Consider the following 13969-nt stretch of genomic DNA (forward strand, 5'->3'; position numbering starts at 1 on the left):
TCAGGTATGAGTATTCTGGAAGGGAAACAAGATATCTTTGCAGACTGGAAGAAAAAGTTTTGGAGCACAGAAAAGGTAAGGAAAGAAAAGCCTGATAGTATGTGTGTCCATTAAACAGATCTCGACATGTGCTTATTGGAATTTGAGGTAGGGGAGGGCAATACTTAAAATTCAAATATGCTCTCCAAGAGGAGATGGTATTTCAATGTTATTTAAACTTGATTTTGGCAATAAAAACATTTTGGCTGCACATATCTTTTTTATAAGAGTTTATTTTAACCCAGGTTACTAATTTTCTTTGCATTTCTCCTCTCCTCTGCATGCTGTCTGTCATCATCAGTAGAAGGATTGACAGGTAGATCCTACTGCAAGCTCGCAGCTGCCAGTGCAAAATTGCTTGCCTTCGAACTCAGCTGCAGAGTGCAATAGTTTTACATATCAAATACCCAGTTGCTGTACTCTGGTCAACCACACTGATATCAAATGGTTTAAAATGTTCATTTGATGTGACTTGCATGAAATCCTCTCACACTGAAGTAGATCTGAACCTGAGAGCTGACGCCCGCTTCTGTGTTCATTTAAGGACTATTGCTGGACAGTGCCAGGTATCATTCTAATGACAATGCCCATGTCAAAGATCAAGGTGTCATTATAATGACCACAAACATAAGAGATTCTGCAGAAGCTGGAAATCTGGAGTAACATGTACAAAATGCTGGAGGAACTCAGCAAGCTAGGCAGCATCTATGGAGAGCAATAAGCAATCAGGTCCTGATGAAGAGTCTTTTAAAATATTATTTATTTATTAAATTTTAGAAATTACAAAGAATAAATGTGGTAATAAAATAGTAAGAAAAATAATATTAACCCTCCCCCCCTTAACCCTTATCTAAAGAAAGAAAAAAAAAGGAAATAAGAGAAAGAATGCCTGGATATCGGAGGATCCCCACATGCTTCATGGAGTTCAAAATAATTTTGATATTTATTTTTACTTTCCCCAATTACTATAATTTTATCTTCAAAGGACCTATGTATTTAATCCTATTTTTTGTAAGTATGGGAACCAAATTTTCAAAAATATATCATATTCATTTCTTAGATTATACATAATTTTTTCATGGAATGCAACTATGTATTTCATTATTCCAATGATCCATAGTTAAATATAAATCAGATTTCCAAGTAACTGCGATAACTCTTTTGGCTACTGCCAATGCAATTTTTATACATTTTTTCTGATACTTATTCAATTTAAATTTTGTTATTGTCCCTTCAATATCTCCTAATAAAAATAATAGTGGACTATGTGGGAGTCTTGACCCAAAACGTTGACTGTTTGTTTATTCCTCTCCAAAGACTCTGCCCGAACTGCTGAGTTCCTCTTGTGTTTTGTGTAATGTTATGACATTGATATTACTGATCACTTCCACATCATTCCTGTGAATTTTCCAATGGTCCCTGATAATCTGTCCAACTGCCTCACCCCAAATGATCGTCTCCCAGAAGCAACTCCATCAATAAACAATTGAATCCACACCCTTACTTCATTAAACAAACTGCCTCTTACCTTTTCCACCACAGATTCTCTCCACATCCTTTACCTCCAATTCCCTCTCAATCTTTTTTTACCAAGACATCCTAGAAGAGAGAAAATAACTTAATGCAAGATTACTAATGGTTCTGCTATTGATAGAATATGGTAATCCCCATGCAGCACCACTTTAACTCGTGTTTTATATACTGAAATTTTCCTAGGCCATTGTGTGGCAATCAAAAATGGGAAATACTTCATTTAATTCCAAAACATTTATACTTAACTAAAATAATCTCTCCCAATGTTGTGAGATTATTATGTCATTTTGTTTAAATATAATTTTTCTGTAATGATATTTAATACAGTGTCATCTGCTTTTAAAGTCTAGAATAGTTCAATGAATATTATAAGGTAAATAGAAGTCTATTGTTTGTACAGTTTTTGAAAATTTCCCATAGATTACCAAATCCAAAGTTCAAAATAATTTTATTATCCAAGTATATATATGTTACCATATACTATCTTGAGATTCACTTTCTTGCAGGCATTTACAGAGAAAAAGAAATACGATAGAATTTACAAATAACTATACCTGAACATACAAAGACTGACAAACACCGAAGTGCATTAAGAAGGCAAACTGTGCAAGTAGATACAATACTGAGAAAAAGAGTTTTAAAGTGTAATTGAAAGTGAGTCTGTAGGTTGTGGAATCAGTTCAGAGTAGTGGTGAATGAAGTTATTAAAGTGGTTTCAAGAGTCTGACAGTTGTAGGGTAATAACTATTACTAAACCTGCTGGTTTGGAACCTAAAGCTTCACTTATATGAGTGGAGTGCAGTGCAGAATTAATTAACGTTGTTATTTTCAAAAAGAGAAGTATATCAATTGCTATTAACTAAGAAATCTGCTGAGGTTGTAAGATTGAATCATTGAAATTATAAATAATATGGCTATAAGTTGTTATTCCTTAAGTCATTCTTCAAATCATTTCTTTGCTTTTTAGGCTGCAGTGATATTTTGGCCAACGGTGCAGGTATGTTTTTATTGCAATCACAAATTGAATATTAATTTCCTATTTTTCTGTTTATCTGACTAGTTATAATGAATCCATGTTTCCATACAGATAATCAGCTATAGCATGGTGCCAGTGTTCCTCCGAATGGCTTATTTTGGTTGCTGGGGTTTTGTTTGGACTATTTTCATCTCCCATTTACGGCAGAATATAGACAGCCCATCATCTGAAAATCAATGACTCAATACAAGTGAAAATCTGAGTTTTAGAATAAATGGAAGATTTTTTAAAAATCAAATAAGTAGGATGATATTTTGCCCCAAGTTAAGGCTGATCTATTACCATGTAGAAAGTGGCATTCTTGGTGGCATGAATACATTCAGTGTTACCTAAAATTCGATTACTATTTTCAATTTGTTTAACAGGGAGTACAAACAATGGTTGACCAGTTATTCAAGCTCAGATCTAATTACCTTTATTAATGCTGGAATTTCTGAATTGGTATGTGGTATGTGCATTTTATAATTTAAAAAATACATGATCACACTGTTGGTGAAAAAGTTGTACAAATCACAGAGACAAGTTTTATTGTAAATTAGGTACAGGGAAAGCAAAGTGATAAGTTCTTTGAGGGAAGATCAATAGGTCTTCATAAAAAGTTTTATGTAGACTTGGATTCAAACTTTCAGTGATAGAAAAATATGTAATGGCACAATATTCATGATGAAATTGTTTTAGCCTACAGTTGGACAGATGTCATTATATTCTAACCTTATAGTGTAGGGTTATTCTAAATATTAGGTGTGGTCATAAAACACAGCATAGTGTTTCATATATATTTCCAAAACATGATGTTCCAAAAAGCTGAAATTTTATATTTGTACAAGTATGCAAAGAAGCAGAAATAGCCACCAGTGCATTCTAACTTGTAGCTGTCTGGATGTTGTTAATCATCTTCCTAAAGTAATAAAATCACTCATACCAAATGTTGGTTGCCTGAGTATTTCTTCTCTCGCTGGGTATGTGGATTACAATGTTCAGAAAAGTATTCAGCAGATCAACACACAATCTTCAAGGTTAATAAATGACTGCTTCATTCTTAAATCTTCACATATATAGCCAGCTAGTATATTTTTATAAGAATGGAATAAGCAGCTCCATAGCTGTTTTTTTTGGGGGGGGGGTGATTATACTTTGAAAGAAGATTGAAGCCCAAAGGTTGATCAGAAGTCCAGAGGTTGAGGCCCTATGACAGGAGTCCAAGACTACGAATCCTCTGTAAGTCTGCTGTGGAGGTCAAAGGCCCAATATCTGTGAGTCCGTGTCCACTGGGGACTGGAGACAGAGACAGCCTCTCCTGGGTTTGGAGGACTGTGTGTTTGCATGGGTGGGTGGTAGGCAGGACCAAGGCTTGTTTATTTGCTGCTGTTTTGTTGCTTGTTGTGTTCTGTGTTATTCTGCCATGCATTGTGGGCACGATATGTTGGTGCCAGAATGTGTCGACACTTACAGGCTGCCCCTAGATCATCCTTGGGTGTTTTGGTTGTAACACAATGGCACATTTTACTGTGTATTTTGATGTAAATATAATAAGGAAATCTAAATCTGAAAGCATAACTCCATTGCCCATGCTGTTGAAACCAATAGAATCTCTTCTTATTCAAGTGCATCCATGCATGTTCATAGTGTTGCTTTAGGAGTTTTAATTAACTCTGTTGCTCAAGGAAAGATTTTCATTGTTAGCCTGCATATAATAATTACAATCTTCTCCACGCAGGATGGTCATTCATGGAGTAATTCCTAGAAACCATAGGGCACTTTTAGCATACCCAGTAAGCTGAAAGAAGGATGAGGAGACAGTGAAGCTGTACAGCACAGAAATAGGCCCTTTGGTCCAACTCATCCAATACGGTCATGTCCATCTACGCTAATCCCATATGGCTATATGTCCCTTATCCTTCTCCTCTTTTCCTATCTAAGTACCTGTCCAAGTGCCTTTTAAACACTGTGCAATTATATCTGCCTTTTCCACTTCCTCTGGTAAATTATTCTGTAAAAGCTGCCTTTCAGTTCTCTTTTCAGTTTCTCCCCTTTCACCTTAAACCTACAGCCCCTAGTTCTATTAAAATTAGAAAAAAAAAATTCAAGCTCAGCCCACCTCCACTGAGCTTTAATGATTTCTGGATTTGTTAATTGCTGCAACTCAAACCCCACTACCCGTGAACCCCACCCACATATTGTACTAAAAAGAGTAACATCAGTTTTCAGCTGAAATAATGATAAGGTTCTACACAGAAAGTAGATCCCGGCAGAGGTGAAAGGTCTTAATCAATTTTATACTGTACCACTACGAGTCAGATACATTGTATTAGGCTGAATTTCAAAATACAATGCTGGGTTGGAAAATGTTCTTGAAGACCAGCACCTTCACTCAGGGTAATGCACTTTCTATCAGCTATCAGAATATTAATCATCTGCTTCCTTACTTGGCCCTCATGAAGGTATTTTGGGAGTGCACAATTAAATCAACATCATCAGAGCAACACACACAAAATGCTGGAGGTACTCGGCAGGCCAGGCAGCATCTGTGGAAAAAAGTATAGTCAACGTATCGGGTTGAGACTCTTCAGCAGGACTAGAGAAGAAAAACTGAGGAGGAGATTTGAAAGGTGGGTGGAGGGGAGAGAGAAATTTAAGGTGATAGATGAAATGTGGAGGGGAAGGGATGAAGCAAAGAGCTAGGAGGTTGATTGGTGAAAGAGACGGAAGGCCATGGAAGAAAGAAGAAAGGGGGGTGGAGCACCAGAGGGAGGTGATGGGCAGGCAAGGAGATAACATGACAGAGGGACAGGGGATGGGAAATGGTGAAGGGCAGGGGAGGGGTGTGGAAGCATTACTGGAAGTTTGAGAAATCGATGTTCATGCCATCAGGTTGGAGGCTACCCAAATGGAATATAAGGTGTTGTTGCTCCAGCCTATGTGTGGCTTTATCCTGACAGAAGAGGAGGCCATGGGTGGACATATCAGAATGGGAATGGGTAGTGAAATTAAAATGGGTGGCCACTGGGAGAATCTGCTTGTTCTGATGGACAGAGTATAGATGCTTGGTGAAGTGGTCTCCCAAACGATGTTGGATGTCACCAATATATAAGAGGCCACACCAGGGTCACCAGACACACTGTTTGACCCCCAACAGGCTCACAGGTGAAGTGGTGCCACACCTGGAAGGACTGTTTGGGGCCCTAAGTTGTAGTGAGGGAGGAAGTGTGAGGGCAGGTGAAGTGCTTGTTTTGCTTGCAAGGATACTTGCCAGGAGGGAGATCAGTGGGGAGTGACAAATGGACAAGTGAGTCACATAGTGAGCGATCCCTGCAGAAAGCAGAAAGTGGGGGGTAAGGGGCAAATGTGTTTGGTGATGGAATCCAGTTGTAAGTGGCGGAGGTTTTGGAGAATTATGTGCTGGACGCAGAGGCTGGTGGGGTGGTAGTTGTGGACAAGAGGAACCTTATCCCTGGGAGGGTGGTGGGAGGATGGGGTAGGAGCAGACATGTGTGAAATGGAAGAGATGTGGTTGAGGGCAGCGTTGATGGTGGAGGAAGGGAAGCCCCTTTTTTTGAAAAAGAAGAACATCTCCTTCATTCTAAGTGAAAAGCCTCATCCTGAGAGCAGATGAAGTGGAGACAGAGGAATTGAGAGAAGGGGATGGCGCTTTTACAAGTAGCAGGCTGGGATGAGGTAGCTATGAGAGTCCATTGGTTTATAATAGACATCTGTAGATAAGCTGTCTCTGGGGATAGAAGCAATGAGATCGAGAAAGGGAAGGGAAGCGCCAGAAATGGACCGAATGAATCTAAGGACCAGGTGGAAGATTAGGCAAAGTGGATGGAGTTGATGAGTTCAGCACAGGTGCAGGAAGCAGTACCAATTCAGTCATCAATGTAGTGGAGCAAAAGTGCAGGATGGTCACCTTTACAACGTAGACTGTTATATGTAGCCGACAAACAGGCAGGCATAGCTGGGACCCATGTGAGTGCCCATGGCTACCCCTTTTGTTTGAAGGGAGGGGGAGGACCCAAAGGAGAAATTATTTAGAGTGAGGACAAGTTCCACTAGATGGAGGAGAGTGGTGGTGGAGGGGAAGATGTTGGGTCTGGTGTCCAGAAAGAAATGGAGAGCTTTGAGTCCTTCCTGGTGGGGGATGGAGGGGTAGAGGGACTGGGCATCCATGGTAGAAATAAAATGATGAGGTTCAAGGAACCTGAAATCCTCGAAAAGATCAAGGGTGTGTGAGGTGTCACGGATGTAGGTAGGAAGGGACTGAACTGGGGGGGGGGGGTAAAACAGAGTTGATGCATGTAGGTATGAGCACAGTGGGACAGGAATAAGCCAAAACAATGGGTCTACCTGGACAAGCAGGTTTGTAGGGCTTGGGTAGGAGGTAGAAACGGGAGGTGCAGGTGTGGGAACTATGAGTTTGGTGGCCGTGGATGAGAGATCTCCAGAATCATTAAGGTTGGTGATGGTGTGGGAGACCAGGGCCTGGTGTACTTTTAGTGGGGTCCTGTTTGAGGGGTAAGTAAGAGGAGGTGGCTGAGAGTTGGCGCTGGGCCTCAGCAAGGAAGAGGTCAGTTCACCAGACTATTTCAGCACTCCCCTTATCTGCCGGTTAGAGCAACATAGTTTTCAGATGCTAATTTACAGCACCTAAGGAAGCGGGAAGCTTCAACTCTGATAATATGCCCCACATGTTTTTAAACATTAAATATCACCTCTCTCTGGTGCCTCTCCTCCTTTCCATTCTCAAGTGCCCAATCTCCTCTCCTCTCAGATTCCTCCTTCTTTATCCCTTCACCTCTTCCACCAGCTTCTCACTTCATCGACCCCTTCCCCCACCCACCCACCTTCACCCTCACCTGGCTTCAGCTACTACTTGTTGGCTTGTACCCCTTACCCTCTCCCCTACAGTCTTATTCTGGCTTCTTCCCCCTTCCTTTCTCGTCAGCTTGAAACATTGACTGCTTATTCCTTTCCACAGATGCTGTCTGACCCGCTGAGTTTGTCCGGCATTTTGTGTGTGTTGCTCTGGATTTCCAGCATCTGCGCAATCTCTTGTGTTTATGTTTTCAAAAAATGCAGCAAAAGTTTGGACCTCAGTTTGCCTGTGTTGTAATCACAACTTTTTAAGAGAACCTAAACTAACCTGGCATACTCTTCCAAGTCAAACACGTCTATCTGTAAAATAAAATCTGGCCCTCATGCAGGCTTTCAACCCAAGAGATTGACAATCCCTTTCCTCGCCCAGGCACTGCTTAGCTCACTAAGTTCCTCCAGCTGATCCGTGTCTGTGCGAGGAAAAGGATTACCAACGTTTGTTGCTCTAACATCTGTTGTCTCTTGTGTCTAATGAAATTATTGGTCTTTCTATTTCTGAAACTTCCATCCAGTAAATGTGAATAGCACAGAGGTTCTTCTACGTAAGGCTTATGACTTGATTTGTTGACATATCTGCATTGCTTACACAGCAGGGAGTATCTGTTAAATGTGTATTACAGGTTCATCCTGGGACATGAACAATCTGCAGAAGTTTGCCTATCTTTCTTTCCTAGTTTTCTATGAATTTAGAGGTACATTACTATTACCAATATCTGAACACAAATACTTATGTTGCTGCCTTCCTAAAGAGCAGTCTTCAAAATCTATACAACTAACTTGTTAGATGGAAAATGATGATTTTTTTTGCTACTAGAAATTTAAATTGGTGAACATGATATACAAGGCTGAATAAGGCTTAGATTTTGTACTTTGTTCAAAAAATAAGAGATGTACTTTGCAAGTGGGCTTATGACATCAACCTGTAAGGAGAATTTGTGGAAGTGGATTTAAAATACTGCAAAAGTACCAAACAATATTTGAATCATTTTTTAACACTTTTGTGTTGAAATGTTATTTTGCCACAACTTAATTCTGAAAAATACATTCTAGAAGGATGTGTGCTTCTGATAAGTAAAAACTTATTACCTATCTGTATTTATCCTTCAGATGCTGCTGGCTCTTGAACCACTGTGGTTCATCTGAGAAAGCCATTCTTACAAAACAATCATAGACAAGTGTGTCCCTACAATATCATTCGGAGCCTTCCCTAACCAGAAGCCCTGGATGAACCATAAGGTCCACAATCTGCTGAGGGGCAGATCAGAGGCATTCAAAACTGCAGCTGTTTTTATAACGTCTATGACAACATGGTGTATTCATTCAGACCCACAGATGAGTCCTTAAACATGTTCCAGTCCACTTACTCGAAGCAAACCCTTTACTGCTCCTCTGCCGTCTATGACCACCTCTTTGCTCTCCTAATCTCTACAGCCTTGTTTTTTAGCCTCTGTCTGTATGCAGGTAGGAGAAGGGCAGTCAAGTGATCAAACTTCCCAGAGTGTGGTCTGGGCGTGGAATGCTAGGCATTCCTTATCATTATATAGCAGTGGTCTAGTGTGTTAGGACCTCTATTGCTACAGGTTATACGCTGTTGGTAATTGGGCAAGGATTTCTTCAAACAAACCTGATTGAAATCCCCAACTATGTGATGAAATGCATCAGGATGTACTGTTTCTTGTTTGGAGATGGAATCATGCAGTATCTCATGTGCTTGATTATAATCGGCCACTGTGGTATGTAAACTGCAGTCAGAATTATGGAGGAGAACTCCCTTGGTAAATAGGATGGATGGCATTTGATCATTAGGTGTTCAAAGTCAGGAGAGCACAAGTTTGCCTAACTGTCACATTGGAGCACCACAGAGAGTTTATTGAGAAACACCCACCTCCACCTTTTGCCTTTTCTGAATCAACAATTTGGTCCATCCTGCGTATTGAGAAGCCTTCAGGTCTGACCGCCGTATCTGGTAGGCTGGGAGGAAGCCATGTCTCGGTAAAACACAGAACACAACAATTTCTCATTTTCCTTCAATACACCAATCGTGCTCTCAGGGTCCTCAATTTTGTTCTCCAGCGACTGAACGTTGTCCAGCAGACAATTAAAACAGTCCTTGAAATTCTAATTCCTTCATTGTTTGCACAGCAACAATGGGGGAGGGGTGGAACAGGGGCTTGCTTTGCTGTTGTTTTGTTTTTGCTCTGCTGAGTATAGTGGGCAGCCTACCTTGGTGACAAAAAGTGTGGTGACACTTGCGGGCTGCCCCCAGCACATCCTTAGGTTGTGTTGGTCATTAAACAAACAATGTACTTCATTGTATGTTTCAATGTACATGCGGTAAATAAGTGAAACTGAATCTGAATGATCTAAACTGCACTGTAATGCGAACATGGAGGGCTGATAAATCAGCATTGCTATGGTTATCACAAGTCCTATATTATCAGCAAAGTATTCTCCATCTACTGGATATGCAGCAGCATTTCGCCACTTAGCACACGAGGTGTACTACTGGGTGTGGGATACAGGTGTCAGGTTGCTGAGTCTTACATGAAAATTAAGTCCTTTGCCTACAGAATATGCATCCTTTCTTTGAAAAATATTCTGTTACTTGGCAACGTAATTTTTCTAAATGTAGGTTGTACTGGATTTACAAAGAATTCTGTGATCCAAGATCCCTCAGGCAATCCAGAAGAAATTCTATGCGATGCATTTTATATACTTCCAGCAAGGTTGTCCAGCAGGTTTGTTTAAAATCGGTGATCAGCAAACATTGAGTAGTGTCTGACAAATCATGCCTCACCTTCAACTAATTCTTTTTCCTCTTGGGTAATCCCTCTGGATCAAGAATGACTTCTCACACTCTGGTTTTGAACATTTCAAAGTGGCTAATGAGACCTATGTGGGTATTGAATGCCCTTCCAGCAGATGACAGGGTGGACAGGCGGACTGTTAGTAAGGTGATGCACACTTTAGTCATTTTATACTGAGTACTGGTCATGGGATTCGCAATGCATGCTCCTTTAGCACGACGAGTCATGGACCAGGGATTCCTACACGAATGTGGCCATACTGCATTTATTCAAGAAGGCTTTGAGCTCATCCTTGAATCTTCCTCTCTCTCTGTTTGGCCATCTGGTCCCATGATGAAGCACAGAAGAGATTGTCTGTTTTGGGAGTGCAACATAGTCAAAAGTGAAACTAGGATTTCAGTGCTGGGGGATATTGGCCTGACAGAGGACATGGATTTTGATTCACTTACCTTTTCAGTGTATAAATTAATCATTGACTGTCATAATGAAATTCTCGATTTATTAAAGTAATGTGCATGGAGATGTTTCTGAAAGATGGAACCAGACCTAGCTGTGGTGTTAACAGTAGGCGATCTTTTATTGTAGTTGTAAGGTTGACTTCAATATGGATTGATTGCACCATTTTACTAGATTAAATTTCAGAAGGAGGCACCATTTAGTATCACAGATTCTTTAGTACTTATTTTGCTTTACAGTACAAAGGTTGAAGATTAGAAATGCTTCAGTGAAGAACATTACTGAAAAAAAGCTTTTAATCATAAACTCAGGTCCAAAGGTCATTGGAAAATTATTAAGATATCATGAATATTTGCTGTTTTGCAACCACTGGGATAAAATTAAGCACTATGTGCTAATTTAGCCTTAAGTATAATTTTGCTCCTTAATATAAACCCGACAATTATTCATAACCATATATTTCTAATTCAATGTTCAAAGTAAATTTATCATCAAAGTACATATATGTCAGCAATATACAGCCCTGAGATTAATTTTCTTATAGGCATACTTAGTAAATCCAAGAAGCATAATAGAATCAATGAAAGACTGCACCCAAGAGGATGGACAAACAACCAATGTGCAAAAAACAATAAATTGTGCAAATAAAGAAAGAAAGAATCGGAGAGAAATAATAATAAATAAATCTGGAAAATTTACTAAGAGAAATAAAAACTGAAATGAAGAATTTCACAAACATTATGTACACTCAAATGCACTTATGAGGGGTGATTGATAAGTTGCTGCCCTATGGTAGAAGGAGATGTTATTAACTTCATACTTTCTGCATAATCACTCAAAGAGTTGAACTGCATGTGCATGTAATGAGAGCTGTATAACTCATTTCCTTCTACCCTAGAGCACGAACTTATTAATCACCCATGCTGTGGACACTTTCTGGAGGTCCAAGATCCTTATGCTCCATGACCACTAGACTAAGAGTGTAAATGTAGGAGGGGACTATGTTGAAAAATAAATGTGCTAGGTTTTCTGAAATTGACTCCTACCTTAGGCCACAAACTTATCAATCATCCCTCATAGATTATCATACCTAGGACAGAAGGGGGAACAGGAATAACAGACATTAAAGTTCTACACAACAAACTTTCATCAATGAAAACAGGAATTAACTCTCCATGCAAGCATATGGAATTCCAATAAGATGTTTACACCACTAAAGTGAGACCACAACCCAGAAAAATAAAGACATTATTGAAGAAAAAGTTAACCAGTGGAAGAGCATGACCCTCGATGGAAGGCATCCCCATGATCTGAGTAGACTAGATGTCAATAAGGAGGTGTCGAACACCTGGCTCAGGGTTGGAGACCTCTTCTCAGAAACAGAAGTGTTCCTTGTGGCAATAGAGGACCAGGTGGTTAACACTAAAAATATCAAAAATACATAATAAAAGACTGACAAATTCCAGCTGATAGATGTAGAAAATGCTGAGAGAAAAAAACCCAGAAACAACCGAACACATTACAGGGTCCTGTAGCAGTTTAACTCAATCTGATTACTTACACAGACACAATCAAGTGTCTGTGTAAACATCACTCATCAAAAGCTTGCTTTAAAATACAAACTCATAAATGAAATCACAACTTACTATAAATATAAACCTGATCCAGCTTTAGAGTTGGAATATGACAAATTATGTTATAATCAGTCAGTTATTACAGATAGGACAATGAATAATTGTCCAGATATAATAACAAATGATTAACAAGTAAGAATAACTTAATTACTAGATATAACAAATCCAAACACACATAACTTACAGAAATTGATAAGTGAAAAGCACCAGAAATATGCTGTATTAAAAAGAGGAAATTGAAAGACTATGGAATATGAACAAGGTATACATTGTCCTGACAGTAATATCTACAAGTGATGTCATCCCAAAGGCACTACACATAGCATTAAACAGTTAGAGCTACACAGCAATATCTATGTAACTCTTCCGAAAGCCACAATAGTAAACACCACTAGAATAGTCCGAAAAGTTTCCAGCAATTGACAAACAGGTGTGCTTGGCTATGCCTGCACCTCAGGTGTTACTAGCTTGAGCTGAGAAAAAAATAAATTAAATAAACAATAAATATCAAGAAACTAAGAATCTTTGAAAGTAAGGCCATAGGCTGTGGGAACGGTTCAGTGACGGGACGTGAGAAATTATTTCCACTGGTTCAGGAGCCTGATGACTGGGGGATAATAACTGTTCCTGAACCTGGTGGGTTAGATCCTGAGGCTCCTGTTCCTTCTTCCTTATGGCTGCAACCAGAAGAAAGCTGGACCTGGGTCGTGGGGGTCCTTGGTGATTGAAGCTGCTGTCCTGTGACAACGCTCCATGTAGATGTGCTATTATCTAATTGTCAGAATTAAATTTAAAAGAGGTCTGTAAAATGCAGCAGAATTTTGGTTTACATCTCAAAATTATAATAGTTCATTTGTATTCTTTAATTTCTCTTCTTCCTTCTTATGTAACACAGACATAAGTTACATTCTGATTCAACATGAGTAGTACCCAATGTATTGACAATATCCTTTGTACTGATCATGAGTGAAAATGATTTGTAAGAAACTCAAAATGCATCACCAGGATTTTGGTGCCTTTGGCACAAGGTGGTTACTACTGTTGTGTAAGTAAATGCACAAGGGCAGGAATAGTTATTTAGAGTACGAGGCTTTACATGTTTCAGAAGGAACAGGGAGGGAGGCAAAAGAGGTGGGGAAGTGGTACTGCTGATCAGAGACAGTGTCATGGCTGCAGTAAAGGAGGAAGTCATGGAGGGATTGTCTACTGAGTCTCTGTGGGTGGAAGTTAGATACAGGAAGGGGTCAATAACTCTACTGGGTGTTTTTTACAGACCACCTGATGGTAACAGGGATATCGAGGAGCAGATAGGGAGACAGACTCTGGAAAGGTGTAATCATAACAGGGTTGTCGTGGTGGGAGATTTTAATTTCCCAAATATTGATTGGCATTTCCCCAGAGCAAGGGGGTTAGATGGGGTGGAGTTTGTTAGGTGTGTTCAGGAAGTTTTCCTGACACAATATGTAGATAAGCCTACAAGAGGAGAGGCTGTACTTGATCTGGTATTGGAAAATGAACCTGGTCAGGTGTCAGGTCTCTCAGTGGGAGAGCATTTTAGAGATAGTGATCTATTTCCTTTACCATAGCATTGG

The 13969-nt window shown here is 39.7% G+C and overlaps 1 protein-coding gene across 2 annotated transcripts in view; it reads left to right on the top strand.

Moving 5' to 3' along the window:
• Positions 1 to 13969, top strand: part of mpv17l (MPV17 mitochondrial membrane protein like) — a 99522-nt gene that overhangs the window by 5410 nt on the left and 80143 nt on the right. The window contains exons 2-4 of one of the 2 annotated variants that reach the window (XM_059979369.1): positions 5 to 75; positions 2540 to 2569; positions 2660 to 3547. The exons of the other annotated variant lie outside the window; for it this stretch is intronic. Of the exons in view, the coding sequence (XP_059835352.1) occupies positions 5 to 75; positions 2540 to 2569; positions 2660 to 2788 (230 nt within the window). The 3' untranslated portion in view covers positions 2789 to 3547. Of the gene's footprint in view, positions 1 to 4; positions 76 to 2539; positions 2570 to 2659; positions 3548 to 13969 lie in introns of those variants that run through there. 2 annotated transcript variants of the gene reach the window in all.

The sequence above is a fragment of the Hypanus sabinus genome, chromosome 9 (assembly GCF_030144855.1).
Source record: "Hypanus sabinus isolate sHypSab1 chromosome 9, sHypSab1.hap1, whole genome shotgun sequence".
Lineage (NCBI taxonomy): Eukaryota > Metazoa > Chordata > Chondrichthyes > Myliobatiformes > Dasyatidae > Hypanus > Hypanus sabinus.